Raw genomic sequence first — 18,132 nt, 5'->3', positions numbered from 1 at the left:
AATCCCCCCAACCAAAGTGAATGGATTTGCTCATGAATTGGATTTGGGAAGTGTGAAAGGAGTCATGGATAACACAAGACTTTTGGCCTGAACAACAAGGACAGAAGGACCAAATTTCATTAACCATGCTTGGAAAGACTGTGAATGGATGTGTGAAGTGGGTGTTTTGCTTCCAAACAAAGTAGAATTTATATTCCTTCAATCCGGCTACAACTTTGTGGCTCATTTATTTATTTTTCTAAAGCTTCAGAATAATTATTTGTCAAGTTACAAAAAGATCCTGCTCTGATTTGAATGAAATCACTTTAAGCTTAAACATTAATTTGAAAAGAAACGACATCTTAACTATATTCCATCTGATAGAGTGGACCAGGTATTCTTTGGTGCCTCTGAACAAGGTTTTATAGTTTTCTTCAAACAGGTTCTGCATCCCTCCTGATGAAAGTATTCTCAAACATCTTATTTGTTGTTGTTGTTGTTATTGTAAATGAAATACTTGCTTAAAAAAACTACAATTTCTAGATAGTTTTGATTGGTACTTAGGGAGGCTATGAATTTTCTATGGATTTAGCTGCCTTGTAAATAAACTCGTTTTTACGTTGATTTGCTTGTGTTTTGTACAGATATATGAGTATGTCAATCATGTAATTCTCCCTGTTTATTTGCAATAGCTGTATTTTTTATTTCTAAACCATTTCTTCCTTCCTTCCGTCTTCCTTCCTTCCTTTCTTTTTCTAAACAATTTCTTTATGCACTGGCTGGATTTCCAGAACAAGGCTAAATAAGTCATAGCAAGCACTCTGGTTTTATGGGACTACCTTCAAGCTTTCAGTCTTAAGTATGAGGTCAAAGTTGTTTTTCACGGTTTTTAATTTAGTGGTTAGATTTTCACCTTTCCATTTATTTTCAGGTCTCTGTTCCCTTTTTTGCCATTTGCATCAGTTGCTACTACCTTTTGAATGTTGATAACAAGGTGAATTGGGAAATTGCAGGGTTCTCCTCCCTCTTCTTAGTCTATTTCAGAAAAAGTAATTTCCACAAGTTGCCTTTCAGAGTTGTCCCTTTCCACTGAAATGAAATTTATTTTTCATAAATTCAACCATTTTCCTTTGCTTTGTTTATCCTAATAGCAGGAGGTCTATTCTTGCTAAGGTTTAAAGAAATAGCTCTCAGCCTTGGTGTTTATGGATATTCGGGGCCAGGTAACTCCTTGTTGTGGGAGGCTGTCCCACGTTTAGCAGCATCTCTGGCCTTTCCTAACTAGATGCCAGTAGCAGCCTGTGCTCCAACACAGATTAAAACCAACAATGTCTTTAGACACTGCCAAATGTCCCACAGAAGGCAAACTGCCCCTGGTTGACAACCACTGGTTTAGTCAAGTAGATAATATGGATTCTAGTGGAGACTAAGCATGCTTTCTATAACTTACAGGACTCACCTCCAGTGCCACCTCCTCATATAGCCCGTCTGTTAGGACACTCTCCCTACCTGCTGCCACCCTCCACACACCCACACACCTTCAGCTGACTACCACAGATGTCAAAGCATGGACTCCTGTGGACCCCTGAGACCCTTTCAAGAGGCCCAGGAGGTCAGAACTGTTTTCAATCAATAGAACACATTTGCCTTTTTCTGCTGAATTGCCATTTGCACTGACAGTGCTGACCCTCTAGCCTGAGTCAAGGCGGGGACAACAAACTGTACCGGCCATCATTGCCATCTTCATCACCATGTACTCAGTTTAAAATTTTGCTTAAGAATGTCATGGGAAAGCAGAAAAAATATTCATTTTATTAAATTTTGATATTTGAGTACACGTCTTTTTAACATTTGGTGTGATAAATACAGGGAGTATACGTAAAACACCTTCTGCCCCTTATTAAAGTAAATGGGTTATGGGGCGCCTGGGTGGCACAGTCGGTTGAGCGTCCGACTTCAGCCAGGTCACGATCTCACAATCCGTGAGTTCGAGCCCCGCGTCAGGCTCTGGGCTGATGGCTTGGAGCCTGGAGCCTGCTTCCGATTCTGTGTCTCCCTCTCTCTCTGCCCCTCCCCCGTTCATGCTCTGTCTCTCTCTGTCCCAAAAATAAATAAAAAACGTTGGAAAAAAAAAATGAAATAAATGGGTTGTCTTAAGGAAAAGTAATTGTATGACAGAGCTACAAGCTGAATAAGTCACTTTTTTAATGGAACATCATTTTAACGTGAAAGAAAAACTGACAAATCATTCAGGCTTAGATATTTGGCAGACATTTTCTCAAAAATGAATGAAGTGAGAGCTTGTCACTTTAAGGAAAACACCCTATAGTATCTGCTGCCCAATTTGAATTCTGAAATGTGAATACAACATGCATAAGTCTGACCACTTTCCAGTACTTCCAGACTTTTCTGATGGGATTAGTGGTAATACTTAAAAATGTGAATTTTTGAAATTGTATAACGTGTCAATATTTGGAAGATGTGTATACATCAGTGATCCAACACTTTCTAAATGATCAATGCATGTTACAAAATCATGCATGGATAAAAGATATTTTCAGGGTGCCTGGGTGGCTCAGTCAAACATCTGACTTCGGCTTAGGTCATGATCCCACGGTTCCTGAGTTCGAGTCCCACAGTGGGTGAGCATGAGCCCTGCTTCCGGTGAGCTCAAACCCCGCTTAGGGTGAGCCCTGCTTCTGTCTCCCACTCCCCCCTCTCGCTTTCTCTCCTGGAATTCTCCCCCTCTCTCTCTGCCCCTTGCTCACTTGCGCCCTCTCTCAAAAAAAAAAAAAAAGTCTTTTCAAAATGCAGAGTATGAAAAGTTTATTTATATACTTTCAGATTCTATTACAATCAAGGAGCTATCAATTGGGTTTTTTTCCTTTTTTATTAAAGATTTTTGTTTATTTATTTTGAGAGAGACAGAGACAGCACGTGTGGGGGAGGGGAAGAGACAGAGGGAGAGAGAGAATCCCAAGCAGGCTCTGTGCTGCCAGTTCAGAGCCTGAGGTGGAGCTTGAACTCATGAAACCGTGAGATCATGATCTGAGATGAAACCAAGAATCGTAAGCTTAACCAACTAGGCCACCCAGGTGCCCCAAGGAACTATCAATTGTTGAATTTTGGTGTGGCTATCAAAAAATATTCAGAATTATCTGAAAGGCTATTAAAACACACCTCCTTTTTCCACCCATACATCTGTATAAGGCCAGACTTTATAACTTCAACCAAGGAACATATGACATCAGAGTGAATGCAAACACAAATATGAAAATCTAGCTATCATCTGTTACACCCGAATTTTTAAAAAAGTTTTATCATATCATAAACATTTATCTATTATCTTACAATGGGAATGCAAGAAACTGTCTAGAATTTCCATGAAAGATCTAAAGTGGAATTATAAAAAAATTTTACTAATTTTAGATTGCTTCTTTGGTTTTAAATATTTATTTGGGGGTGGGGGCAAGGGTTGAGAGAGACAGAGGGAGACAGAGGATCTGAAGCAGGCTCTGCACTGACAGCACAGAGCCCAATGCAGGGCTCAAACTCATGAACCATGAGATCATGACTTGAGCCCAAGTCAGATGCTTAACTGACTGAGCCACCCAGGCACTCCTAGATTGCTTCCAATGACAGAAAGATAGATTAACTCAATAGCCTGTAACAAATCTTAATCCCATGGGTGTGAACTTCGTTTTTTTATAGGAACACAGGTAAACCACATCTTAAAAAGATGGTAGTAGTTAAGCAGTCTACTATTCAACCCAAGAGAGGAAACAACCTCCTAAAATAAACAATAGGGTGGAAGAGGTCATTCCAGTCAAATACTCATTCAAGAGACAGCAGGTATCCAGCCCATGGTAGACAGGTACTGTGGAGGGCACAGGTGGGCCAGAAATAACACTGGAGTCAAAGAGCTCATGTTCTAGTAAGAGAGAAAAAATACAACACAAATAAAATCATGTTCAAAGATGGAGGCAGTGCTGGCATTTCCAAAGGAGGTGACCAAAATGTAGAGATTTGTTTTAGGGGGCAAGCATGAGGAAGCAAAGGGAGTATTCTGGGAAGCCATCTAGGAAAAAGAGAGGTATGGAGTGGTTCTGAAAGATGAATGGGGGCTGGGGTGAAAATCCAAGGGGGTGGACAAGACAAAGGCATTAAAAATGGTATAGCTGATCATTTGCTTTAGTTGCTCTAGTGGACAGAGGCAAGCTGAGATTGCTAGAGCTCACAGAATAGTGGGGAGAAGGGTTGAAAACCGCCTAGAAAAGCAGAGACCAGGTCATGAAGGGTCTTGTGTGCTATGCGAGGAGTCTGCACTGAAGGTTTAAAGCAGGGGAGATATTTTAGAAAGAGCATTAAGGAGGCTACTGCTAAGGTCCTTAAGAGAGGTCATGAGGATCTTCATCAAGTGGGAATGGCAGTCAGGATCAATTCCTAATCCCTTAGGAAGTAGGATTCATAGTATTTCACGAAGATGACATTTTAAAGGAGGAGGAGAAGGGGTGCCTGGGTGACTCAGTTGGTTTATCTGACTTCGGCTCAGGTCATGATCTCATGGTCTGCGAGTTCAAGTACATCGGACTCTGTGCTGACAGCTCAGAGCCTGGATCCTGCTTCAGATTCTGTGTCTCCCTCTCTCTCTGCCCATCCCCAGCTCGTGCTCTGTCTCTCTCTCTCTCTCTCTCTCAAAAATAAATAAACATAAAAAAAAAAAAAAGGGAAGGAGACAGATCAGGATAAAAGCCAGGTTTTGGACTATGGTGACTGGACAGAGGGAGACACTTGTCATGGATACAAGGAACACAGAAAGGAAACTGGGAGAGATGCTGCTCCAAGAAGACCACAGGTGGAAACACTGATCAGATAAACCACTTCAACAATGAACCCTCCTCCCCACCAAATTAAATAAATTTGAGAACCTGAAATGAAAAACTGAGAGAAAAGTGAGAAAGCGATCTGTTGGATGGCAGTATGCAAGAAAGTATGTGGTGTTTAGGCAGCAGCAAATGCCATTTGAAGACTCTATTTTAAAACCCCAAATAAACCCAAATTGGGATTTACTGATCTTTTAAAATCACTTCATAATCTGTCTTACATTTGCTCCTAATCAAAAGATTGAAAATATAACATAAAACCCAATGCATACCTTTTCTGCTTTTTTGTCAGAAATGTCTTGCTTTTCCAGAACAGCCATGCTCTCCTTCAGGTTCTTCACAATGTCTGCTGGGGATTTGTGAGACTTCCCAAATGGGAACGGCATGGCGGCAGCGACAGATGCCTCGCTGCGCTCTGCCTGCTTCACCTGGGGGCACAGTACAAGGCACAAGTGAGAAGAAGTGGGGTCAACAGAAGACATACTTTCTAAACCCTAATCTGGGAAGAAACCCACTGTCTGAGAGAGTTATTTTACGACAAGACTTGCAAAGTGAGTAGGAACGAGGAAACCTACAAATATACACAGGAAATGATAATGCAGAGAGATCTTAGAATTACAGAATGTTTCGTACCTCTCGAAACACCTTTTTTATCACCTGCTCCCCTAACCACCCATCTGAGGAGGAACATGCTGGTGCTGGTGAGCAGGGCAACTCGTACTGCCAGGCCCCATGCTAAGCACTTTAATTCATCATCTTATGGGATCTTTTCAAACAATTCCCCGAGGGACATTATTACTCCCATTTACAGGTAAACTTTAATGAGGTCAAGAAACTGGCTCAAGGTACCAAGCAGTAAAACCAGCTCAGGTCTATCTCAATCCAAAGTGTCCTTAATTACCACACGGTACCTCTAATTAACAGGTATCTCTTATGGTTGAGGAAACTGAGGCAAAAAGCTAGGTAAGGAGCTTAGCCAAACAGCACTAGCAACAGGCTCACTATCTAGGTCTCTCCAGATATGCCCTGGCCTGTGTTCATGCTGTTTCCTCCTAAGCACCCTGGGGGCACCCACCACCTTCTCTTCAGTCAGTCAGGGTCTCTGAGTTGGAGAATCTTGGACAGAGCCTTGGGCAAATCTCCCAGCGGATCCTCAAGTCCCTTATGTACTCTTTCTGCCTGGATAGGACTATCTCCTGTGAAGGAACTCACTGGATAAAACCCTTGGGGTAATGAACTTCTGGAAGTTCTTAATTTTTTATGGGCAGCAGAAAACAACATTCCAACCACATAAACCACAATATTATATCATGTAAAAGGAGGACATCCACTAGAAGTCACCACGAGAAAACAAAGTTAACAAGACAAACAATGGAAAGTAACTCGGGAACCGGTCAGAACATACAATTTCTTTTACTAAATGGAAAGAAGCTATATTCACAGACATTAAACGACCTCATGGAGATACCAAAAGATAACTTTTTTTCCCACATGTGAACATAAAATATCTCCACTGCACAGCATCATTAACACTTCTTTTGAGCTTTGCCTAAGACTTTATTTGAATAAAGTATTTAAATGTTTTTTTCTCCAGGGTTTGAGATACAGTGACCTGTTTACAAATAAACATATAGGGGGAAACAGCATGAAAATGAAGGTCAATGTTAGGCCTACAATTAAATCATGAACATGTATGTTAACTCTTGACATGTTTTGATATGATCTGTCCTGACCAATCTTTACACCCAAATATCACCTATATAGCTCACTTCCTACCAGACTGTAAATCCTTCTTTGATCGCATTAAAACCACATCTCCATTAACAAAAGAGATATGTCCTCAAACACAGGTTTTCAAAAACCAAAGATGAATACATTCGTTTCTAAATATCTTTTCTATGATAAGAAGTTTGGATTTTATAGGTGAGTTATCCCAAGTGGCTGTTACATTATCTGATTACTTGGCTAGATGGTACATAAATCGTGGTCACTCTTTTCCATTATTTTCTTTTTAACCTTTTGTTGTTTGAGGGGGTAGGGAGTAATGCAGATGCTTTTCCATAAACACAGTGGACTCAGAATCACAGTAAATCCTCTGAAAATGCAATCTTTCCTATTTGTACTCTGCAAATAATAGCAACGATGCTACAAGTCAATGTTGGGTGGAGGGTGGGAAGAGTTTAATGGTATTTTGCAGGAAGTGTTATGGTGCTATGCAACAGAGATATTTTCAGCTTGGGCTCAATGGTGGAAGAAGTGACTTTCCAGGGCAAAGGGGGTTTTAAAAGGTTCTACCATAAACCAAATACTCGTCATAGCAGAAAGAGTACAGCTGGTGAAGATAACACATATAAAGTGCTTCTGTGAGGGAAAGAGGAAGCATGACACGATCATTCCTTTTTTAATTAGTATACTATGCAGCCAAGATTTTGCAGAACATATACACTAGTAAGACTGTGCTTTGAGGAAATACAGTTAGTATTTCCTGTACTAAAAACAAGAAGTGGACACTCCTCAGCAAGATCCTTGAAGGATGTGAAACACACAGGCATATGTCTATGCCTGAGTTTTGGAACTGACAATCCCAAGAGTATGGACATGACCAGGCTGGAAGCAGCAATGGTTAAACAAGCATTAACATGGTTAAGAGACACCTTTCACCATAACAATCTACCTATCTTTCCTGTTTTCCTTCTTCCTCCTTTATCATCAGCAGTATTTCATTACAAATATCTGAGGGAGTTTTAGGGACCAGTAACAAGAGCCCACTGGCGAAGGCCCTTCGATAACTCTTCACCGCCCTTATAATAAAATACAAATTCCTACCATGGCCCTCCTAGGCTTTGCCCATCTCCAACTCATGGCCCAGCATCCTGACCTTTATCATAGAGGTCCAGCCACACTGAGGTCCTTTCTGTTCCCAGAAGATGCCAACTGCTACTAAGCCCGAGTGCCACATTTGCAAATATGGTAAGAATCTTAATTTTTAAATCTAGATGGTGGATATATGGATTTTCATTGTTACTCAGCTTTTGTGTATGTTCAAAGTATTTCTTAATACTGTTTTAAAACTGCCTAAATTATGTTTTGGACAAAACTGGAGATCATGAAAGAGATAGACAAAAATATATATTACAATTGAAAAATTCATTTAGCTTTCAAATACAAATTTCCTCTGTCCCTCAAAAAAAAAATACATATATATGTGTATGTATGTTTTGGGCTCATAATACACCTCAGCAGGATTCTTTGGACTGAGTCAAAATTATTATTGCGATTGGGAGAAAACCGACCACTGTTAGGATTCTAAAGCGGGCTGTGGAAACCCATACCTACAAACCTCAAAGTGGAGATAAGCTTGCTCCTGATGGTAAACAAACAGCGGTATATGCTTGAATCCCAAAGATAAAGAAGACTTGGAGGGGAAATTTAGCTTGAAATTTTGAGGGATTGGGGGAAGGGTGGGGTGGGAAATAATTAAACATACTAGTTTCATATTAAAATTAACATTTATGGAATTGCACACTAAAGCTGCACGAAAGGAATCTATGTGAACATGTAGCACTGCATACCCCTTAGCTTCTATGCACTGCTCTCCCTTAGTTGTTGTTTTCCTTTCTCTCTGAATGCCCTTTCTTTCTGCATTTAATTCAGTGACTCATCTCTACTCCAATGTTGATGTCCTTCAGGGTTCCACCCTCAGCTGTGTTCTTACTCTGTATTCTCTGATTGATCTCACCTACCCATGGTTTCAATAACCTGAAACCCATTTCCTGCTCCAACCAAATGGACTACATTTCCAACTACTATTCTCTATAAATGTCCTCCAGGCAACTCAAACCTCACCCCAAGTCCTGTTTCTAAGTTCCCCTTCACAGTGAATGAATCCATGGTTCACCCAATCACAAAACCCAGTCATCATACCACTCTTTCCACTTGTTAACTCTTCCATATGTGATCAATTCACAGTTTCGGTCAATTCTACTTTCTAAATCTCTATCCTACAGACACCAAATGTAGATCTTCACTATTCTCCACATAGAGCAGTGGTTGTCAATGGGGCCAATATATCACTTTTAGGGGATGTTTTGGGAAATCTCATTCACACAATGATTGGGACCACAAATCTCTCTCTCTCTCTCTCTCTCTCTCTCTCACACACACACACACACACACACACACACACACCAACAACAACAAAAAAACAAAACCAAAAACAATTTCTGTGCTGTTGTTCACATAAGCATAGCCTTCAGCTAGATTCTATATATTCTTGGGGGTGTGGGGTTCGGCTAGGGATCAGAATAATGAAAGTCTTTCTATCTACTTCTGCATCTATGTCAGCCACCGAGAGTCATACTTCTAGTTTTTAAGAAATGGTTACATTATTCATTAGCAAAATGCAAACACTGAAGCACTACACAAGGCAGACAGTGAAAATCACCTGCAAAGCCTACAGAGACAACAGGTATTAACAGTCTGTCGTACATTCTTTTTATTACTTGCTCCATGTCTGTGGTCGTTCGTACTGGGAGTCTACTCTCTTCTTCAAACAGAGACCAGATGATACTAGAAACGGTCACTTAATTTCTTACAAAGAACAAAAACTGCACATCACTGTTCTGTTATGTGAATGCTCTGAAAAGTACAATGTTCCACCCCCAAGAAAGTGCTGGAGAACATACAGAACACCTACTGGGAAAATAAAAGTCTAACATAATTAGAGTTAGCATTGCTGGGCACTGCCCTTCTTAGGCAATCTGTTTTGGCTTGTGCGGACACCCTCCTAACTGTAGCTAACTCTATTCACCTGTGTATTGACAAATATCGAAAAGTAGTCAAATGGTCCATAAGCCACTGATTAGGACATCCATTCATTTAAATACCAACTATGCACTACGCCACAAGCTAAAGGCATCAAGGGCACCTGCTCTACAGAAGACAGCATTCTGGTGTGTATGGATGTGGGTGTATGTGTTTAGAGACAATAATGAGAAGCTGCTGAATGACAACACATTCCTAGACAGCTGAGTTAATGGGATTCTATACTAACATACTGTTAGATCTGACTCATAAACTTGGTGGTCAAATGCAAAAACTGAAAATTGACAAATAGTCCCACATACAATAAGACCTGCACACACGGCTGCTAAGGTAAATCAAGCAGTCGTGAGAAGTGTGGAATGTACTGCACACTTAACCCATTTTTAGACAGCTGGCTCTGAGACCTCACCTCCTGCTTCTACAGTTAGTGTTACTTACTTCAAATTAATACTCAATATCTAAAACATGCCAGACTATCCATATAGTAGTGTGGGGCAAGTATATAAAGCACAGTGGTTAATTACACAGCTTTATTTTTTTTTTAATTTTTTAACATAATTTATTGTCAAATTGGCTAACATATAGTGTGTAAAGTGTGCTCTTGGTTTTGGGGTAGATTCCCGTGGTTCACTGCCTACCTACAAAGCCCAGTGCTCATCCCAACAAGTGCCCTCCTCAATGCCCATCACTCATTTTCCCCTCTCCCCCACCCCTACATTCACCCTCGGTTTGTTCTCTGTATTCAAGAGTCTCTTACGGTTTGCCTCCCTCCCTCTCTGTTGTAACTTTTTTTCCCCCTTCCCTTCCCCCTTGGTCTTCTGTTAAGTTTCTCAAGATCCACATATGAATTGAGAACATACGATATCCGTCCTTCTCTGACTTATTTCACTCAGCATAGTACCTTCCAGTTCCATCCATGTTGCTGCAAATGGCAGGATTTCATTCTTTCTCACTGCCAAGTAGTATTCCCTTGTATATATAAACCACATCTTCTTTATCCATTTATCAGCTGATGGATATTTAGGCTCTTTCCATACTTGGGCTATTGTTGAAAGTGCTGCTATAAACATTTGGGTACACGTGCCCCTATGAACCAGCACTCCTGTATCCCTTGGATAAATTCCTATTAGTGCTATTGCTGGGTCGTAGGGTAGTTGGTTCTAATTTTTTGAGGAACCTCCACACTGTTTTCTAAAGTGGCTGCACCAGCTTGCATAATTACACAGCTTTAAAGATAACCTGGGTTCAGATCCTGACTGCCTCATGCCTTAGCTTAGACTTTTGAGACCCTTTTCCACATCTCTAAAATGAGAAAAATAGCTTACCTTACAACTTAGCACAAGAATTAAATTATATGTTTGAATATGCTTATTAGCACAGCATCTGCATATGGTAAAATTTGAATAAATAGTAGTAAAGGATAGTTATGCGGGGTTTTTTGTTTCTCCTAACATCTGATTTGTGGGGTGCCTGGGTGGCTTAGTTGGTTAAGTGTCTGACTTGGGCTCGGGTCATGATCTCGCAGTTCATGAGTTTGAGCCCTGCATCAGGCTCTGTGCTGACAGCTCAGAGCCTGGAGCCTGCTTTGGATTCTGTGTCTCCCTCCCCCCACCACCCCACCCCAAAAATAAACAAACATTTTTAAAAAAATTTAAAAATAAATAAAATCTGATTTGTGACCATTTCTAGAATGAAAAATGGGTAAAAAAAAAAAAAAAGGTATCTACACAGATTGGACAGCAATATAAAATGAGTGATCTTATTCATCTTTTTAAACCTGCATCTTCCAAGTTTTGATTCAGCTTTTGGATGAAAAGGCTACAGGCCCTTCTTAGCTGTAAATAAGATGCAATAACTTACCTCTATTAAAATAAACCATGAATAGCTTTAAGAAGCATTTGGACCTTTGGTTAATTACCAAAGCCACCAAATACATACATAGATCATCATTAACTATATCAAAACCAAAATTAAGTGTCCAAGAGATACAAGACTTTGGAGTGTGTTTTGCAATTAACATACCTTGCAGGGGCCAACAGTGTTCAAAACTGGGTACTATTCAGGAGTCAAACTGATACTCTTTTATAGCCTAGATGGTAAACCAGAGGGTTGTAGTTGTAATAGTATTTAAATTATTTGTATGATCTCTCATGCACGTCACAGTTTACAAAGCACTGTCGCTTCTCTGTTCAATACTTCCCCCGATGACTTCCCATTTCACTCAGAATAAAATCCAAACTCCTGACCAAGGCATATAAGGTTCATTGTGATCCACGCCTTTCTATTCTTGTCTCTTACACCGCAGACATTAGCTACACTCCCTGGCTTGAATTCCTGGGCCAGGCCTATGTACATTCCCCACACTGTCTAAGGAGAGCTTTCAGCTCAAATCCCTGTGGCTCTCTCCCTCATTCTACCCACACTTCTACTCAAATGACACCATATGAATAGGGCCTTCCCAGACCACTGTTTCCAAAATAGCACCTCTCCCCTACTCTCATCTCCTTATCTTGCTTCATTGCTCTTCCAGTACTTATCACCATAAACTGACATATGTTTATCTGCTCCTTTCTGTTAAAATAAGTCCTATGAAAACAAGGACTTCACTGGTTTCACTCATTCATTGCTGTATACCCAGAAACTCTTGATTTCAGCTCAGGTCATGATCCTGGGGTTGTGGGATCGAGCCCCACATTGGGCTCTGCAGTGAGAATAGAGCCTGCTTAAGATTCTCTCTCTCTCCCCCCTCTGCCCTTTTTCCCTCACTTACGCTCTCTAAAATTTAAAAAAAAAAAAAAATTAATACAAGATCATTTCTCATAGAGGAATCAGGTCTCCATGAAGGAGCAGGAAATACACAAGAGTAGCCTGGGACATGTTAGTTACTTCAGAAAGCAAAGATGAAATGAATGGGTTCATACAAAAAAAGACACAGGAGCCAATCTGAGTAGGCTTCCACAGGCCAAAGATGATACAATTGGGGCATAAAAAGGGAAAATGACTACAATGAATTGGTACACAAATTGAACCTTTGCGTATATACTTAATAGTAATATAAGTATATATAATTAATAGAAGTAAAACATTAAAATCTATGAAAATTATGGTACTAAAAAAGAAAATTTAGTAGTCACCTTAGAGCCTGCGAGAGCAACACCACAATACCCTCAAAACTGGTAAATGAAGGGAACAGCGCATTTATCCTGTCTCTTCCATATAGCCTGTATTTGAGGGTAACCAAATAGGTGGCAAGGAAAAGTTCTTTATAGAAGATTCACATAAACGTACTAAACGTAGGAAGAAAAATTGAAAATTACCATTTTGTAATCCTTATGAAATAATGGATCTAGGCAACAAACATCAATGGCCATTAAAATCACAAGTCAAAGGGTGAGGGAGAACTTCATAATGGATACACTGGAGCTGACAACTTGGAAAACACTCATCTATTGCTAAAAATAGGACAACCAGACATCAATCTGTCTCATGACATAATGCAATAGGAAATACAAAGTTCCATCTATAAAAATTTGATTTCCTTTCCCCTACTAGAAACAAAAAATCTGAATCTAACCAAGTTTCTAGAGCCACCAGCCTAAAGGAACAAGTTAAACAACATCACTAGGAAGCAGTAAGTCAAGCCCAGAACAAGGGACAAGTCAAATAACTGGTTTTCTCCAACAGATTAAAGAGCATAAGGCAGGGTGAGGTGAGAAGCAGAGAATATTAAATAGTGAGACACTCACAAGACATCGTCAAATATATGGACCTTCTCTGGACCCTGATTCAAATAAACCAACTTTTAAAAATGATATATTGGCAATCAGAAAAATTATACACTGGACATAATTAAGGAATCACTGTTAATTCTGTCAGGTATCATACTGGACTATAGTAGACAGTCTAACCAACATGTCCCAGGCTCATCTTGTTTGTGTACAGCAGACAAGAGTAGATAGGAAAAAATATCCTCAGTTAGACACACATACCAAAGTTTGAGTGATTTGAGATTTCCTTTAAAATATTCCCTAAGAGTAAGGTGGTGGTGGTGTGTGTGTGTGGGGGGGGGGGGGGGGGGGGCGCAGATAGAGGAAACAAGGCTAGCGAAGTATTAATCACTGTTGAACAGGAGATTCATTATACTACAGCCTATTTGTATATGCTTGAACATTTTCATAATTTTAAAAAGATGAGTAATAAGGAAAAGTTCCTATTCTGAAGAACTACCTGTCTACTGTGCTTTGCTTTTCCCCTCTTATTTGCCAAAACATCCAAAACGTATGTGTTAACTGCAGACGACCACCTTAATCCATGTTTCTGACTTAAAAACAACACATTCTCCTTTACAGAGCCTCAGAGCTCTCTTACTGCACTGTTCCCATCTACACGTGTTCATTTTGTCCCCTGCAGTTCAATAAGTAAACTTTCCTGTTGGAGGCAGCTAGGAGGAGGAAGAACATTCACAGAGAGTAAGTACATGGGCAATGACTTCAAAAGCTGACATGCAGTGTCCTTCCTTGAAATAATCCTTGGGAAACTACAGCGATACCACCATGGGCAGCCCCTCCTTGGGAGCACAGTTACTTCTCTACTTGCCCAAAACCTGGCCCCTCCCCCTACCACAGATAAATGCCAGTCGCTCCTGGAAGATCCCACAGTTGAGGTCCCCACCTTTCTCACACTCTAAGCTTTTAAAATCTGGATGATGCTGTGCTGTTGTTATTTATATATGTATCACCCCCAAAGAGTCAGGAAGCCCTGTGGTAGCCAACTGAGTATTACCCATCATGTTACATGCTTTGTACAAGACTCCAGATAAATTTATTGACGGGGAACTGAAATAACACTTCTCAAAACAAAAACAAATAAGGCCACAGAAATGACTGATACATAAACAACCAGGAGTTAACTAAAAAGTTTTAATTTGAAACCCAGCCTGAAAGGGGTTAGGGGCCACCACCTAAATAGTTTGGGAGGTTAAGTGAGCAAGAAATCCTAGGAAAGTCCCTATAATTTACCTGTTGCTATGCACAAAGCTGGACCCCTACTTATTGAGCAACTCTAATTTACCATATAAACATGGCAAAATTCTGATTAAAGTGTGACAGATTAAGGTATAATTAACCAACATGGAATACTGCTGGGCTCCCAAGATGGTGATACAACTGTAGAACTATCTTGTTTTGATTCGCACAACTTTTTTTGCATGGATTGCTTCTTTAACATTAAACTAGAATGAAAACAGCACTGATCACTTGTGCATTATACTGTGATGTATATTCTCTAATCCAATGTCTACAGACACTTTTTTTTTCATGTTTATTTATTTTTGGGAGACAGAGACAGAGGGCCAGTAGGGGAGGGGCAGAGAGAGAGGGAGACACAAAATCAGAAGCAGCTCCAGGCTCTGAGCTAATCAGCACAGAGCCTGATATGGGGCTCGAACTCATGAACTGCAAGATTATGACCTGGGCCGAAGTTGGATGCTTAACCGACTGAGCCAGCCAGGCTCTCCAAAACATTTTTTTCCTTAATTCAAGTGTAGTTAACATGCAGTGTTATATTAGGTGAACAAGATAGCAATTCAACAATTTCATGTATTACTCACTGCTCATCAAGTGTACTCTTAATCCCCTTCGCCTAATTACCCCATCCCCCACCAGCCTCCTCTCTGGTAACCACCAGTTTGTATAGTTAAGGGTCTGGTTTTTGGTTTTTCTCTCCTTTCCCCTTTGTTCAACTGTTTTGTTTCTTAAATTCCACATATGGGTAAAATCATACGGTATTTGTCTTTCTCTGACTGGCTTAAGCATTTTGCTTTAGCATTAGACTCTCTAGCTCCATCCATATCGTTGCAAGTGGCAAGATTTCATTCTTTTTTTATGGCTGAATAATATTCCATTGTATGTATATACCAGATCTTTATCCATTCATCTATCAATGGAAACTTGTGCTGCTTCCATCATTTGGCTATTGTAAACAACACTGCAATAAACAGGGGTGCATCTATTCCTTCGAATCAGTGTTTTTGTATTCTTACTACAAACACTTTATCCCTTCCCACCTTCTTGAATCCTATGGTAAATACTTTTATACATCTTTCGAGTCACAGAAAAGGCTATCCCTGAGATCCTATAATGAGTGTGTCAGTCAGGATACAAGGCAAGTGTCTTGACTCCAAATTCTCTTTGTATTTACCTGTCCTTTCATCTTTAAAAAACTTTTGTTAATGTTTATTTGAGAGAGAGTGAGAGAGAGTGAGAGAGAGAGAGAGAGAGAGAGAGTGAGAGCGAGCATGAGCAGGGGAGTGGCAGTGAGAGAGGTAGACATAGAATCCGAAGCAGGCTCCAGGCTCTGAGCTATCAGCACTCGGGGCTTGAACTCGTGAACCATGAGATCGCAACCTGAGCCAGACGGACGCTTAACTGACTGAGCCACCTAGGCACCCCTATCTGTCCTTTCATCTTACATACAGATGAAGTATTACAAAAATGTACAACATAACGGTAATAAATTAATAAGTATCTAGAAATAAATGTTCACCAAGTCACTTTTTACAAAATATTGATTTTTAAAATTCTGATCAAATAGGCAAAAGGCAATCTCTAAGATTACGGAGTTAAATAAATGTGAAAAGAATACCCCTGAATGTCCCCTAGCCCTAAAAAACACACAAAATGAAAACTGGTCCATATCTCTGTTTCACTTGGTTTGGAAAAGATTTTTACTACTCATTACTGAAAACCCAAGTTCCTTTTCTATTAAATATCAGAAATGCACTGCATAGAGAGCCAGGCTATGAAAACTGTATACTCCTCTCCAGTTTGAACTAGTATCCCAAACACATGCATTCGTCTGAGTGACCACGTGCTTCTCCATCCACTCATCCTTTGTTCTAAGTAAATTATACAATGAATACTTAATGAAATGGGCTTAGTAAAAGTGATGTTTAGAAATAATTTCACTTTTGTGTTCTTCTAAAACAGGCTGTTAATCCTTGAGAATTTCTTTTATACTAAACATGGAAATGTCAAATTATGAATGCTTATGAAATATTCTCTAATGGCAAAATTCATCCTATATTTGAGTAACAAAGCAAGAGACACATACTTATAGGAGAGGGCTCTGCTTTAAGTAGCTGATTTTTAGAAAAGTAATTTTACAAGAACTTGCTTTAAAGTATGAGATCTTATTTAAAAAAAAAACAAACAAACAAACCAACAGAGCTCTGTGTTAATTTTGCAAAGAGGAACCTCATGGTAAATTTCAAACACTTCTTGAAAGAATCATACTACTTGTGGTAAGTTGTACTGTGGTAATTCCAGAGTAGCATACAGTCAACATGGACTTTCAAGACTAAAATAAGATAATTAAAGTAAGACAACTAAGTACAATAGAATATTTCAAGCTAAATCCTTTCTGAAACAAAGGCGGGGCATATAGGAACATCACTCAAACAGTTCCAGGATTCACTTAAAAGAGTGGGAAGTATTTTAACTGAACACGGCTAAATTAACTCTTAGGAGTTAAGAATGTATCACGGATCAGAGCTCTGGGACTTCCTTCAGCACACACACTAGTAACTTCACTTCTGCAGAAAAAAGTTTGCTCTTTGAATACATATTTGTTCTTTGCTCCAGTTGAATATTGGCCCCAGTAGCAGTTTTCAAATGTCTTTTGTTGATTAAAAGAAACGTGGTTTGCTCAGGACTAAAGTAAGATGCCATGAATGGGAGTACTCTTAAAAATGGTTTTCTTCTTTGGATGCCTGGGGGGGTGGGGGGGGGGTGCTCAGTCAGTTAAGCATCTGACTCTTGGTTTCCACTTAGGTCATGGTGTCACGGTTCGTGGGTTGAAGCCCCATGTCAGGCTCTGCGCTGACAGTGTAGAGCCTGCTTGGGATTCTCTCTCTTCTCTTTCTCTCTCTCCTCTCTTTTTTCCTCTCTTTCTGACCCTCCCTGCTTTCCTCTCTCTCTCTCTCAAAATAAACTTAAATAAACAAAAGAAAAATTTTTTTTAATGTTTTTTTTTTTTTCTAGAGGTGCCTGGGTTGCTCAGTTGGTTGAGCGTCAACTCTTGATTTCAGCTCAGGTCATGATCTCACAGCTCCTGAGCTCAAGTCCTGCATCTCCTTCTGTCTCCCTCTCTCTCTCTCTCTCTCTCTCTCTCTCTCTGCCCTCCCCTGTTCATGCTCTCTCCCTCTCTCTCTCAAAAATAAACAGTGAAAAAAAAATGTTTTTCTTCTACTTGTGACTAAATGAATATCAAATTCAACTCAGCTTAGTAATATTACAAATAAAGTTGAGTTTTAAAAATTAAGGTCCATGTCTTTTTGTTTCAATTTTCTGCATGAACACAGCTTCGCAAAACTTAATATTTTATATAAATAATTCCATTCAAAATACACCTTTAACAATGTCTTTTAAATTCATCATGAAAGTAAACA

General features: G+C 39.8%; 2 protein-coding genes across 2 annotated transcripts in view; one reads left to right on the top strand and one right to left on the bottom strand.

Moving 5' to 3' along the window:
• CAB39 (calcium binding protein 39) overlaps positions 1–18,132 on the bottom strand; it is an 87,254-nt gene that overhangs the window by 45,736 nt on the left and 23,386 nt on the right. Inside the window, exon 2 of the mRNA XM_053215936.1 lies at positions 5,135–5,290. Within this exon, the coding sequence (XP_053071911.1) occupies positions 5,135–5,290 (156 nt within the window). The remainder of the gene's footprint in view (positions 1–5,134; positions 5,291–18,132) is intronic.
• LOC128314145 (ice-structuring protein 4-like) overlaps positions 5,152–18,132 on the top strand; it is a 37,550-nt gene continuing 24,569 nt past the window's right edge. Inside the window, exon 1 of the mRNA XM_053215937.1 lies at positions 5,152–5,290. Within this exon, the coding sequence (XP_053071912.1) occupies positions 5,247–5,290 (44 nt within the window). The 5' untranslated portion in view covers positions 5,152–5,246. The remainder of the gene's footprint in view (positions 5,291–18,132) is intronic.

The sequence above is a fragment of the Acinonyx jubatus genome, chromosome C1 (assembly GCF_027475565.1).
Source record: "Acinonyx jubatus isolate Ajub_Pintada_27869175 chromosome C1, VMU_Ajub_asm_v1.0, whole genome shotgun sequence".
NCBI classification, from domain to species: Eukaryota; Metazoa; Chordata; class Mammalia; order Carnivora; family Felidae; genus Acinonyx; species Acinonyx jubatus.
This window is presented reverse-complemented; position numbering and strand designations above follow the sequence as displayed.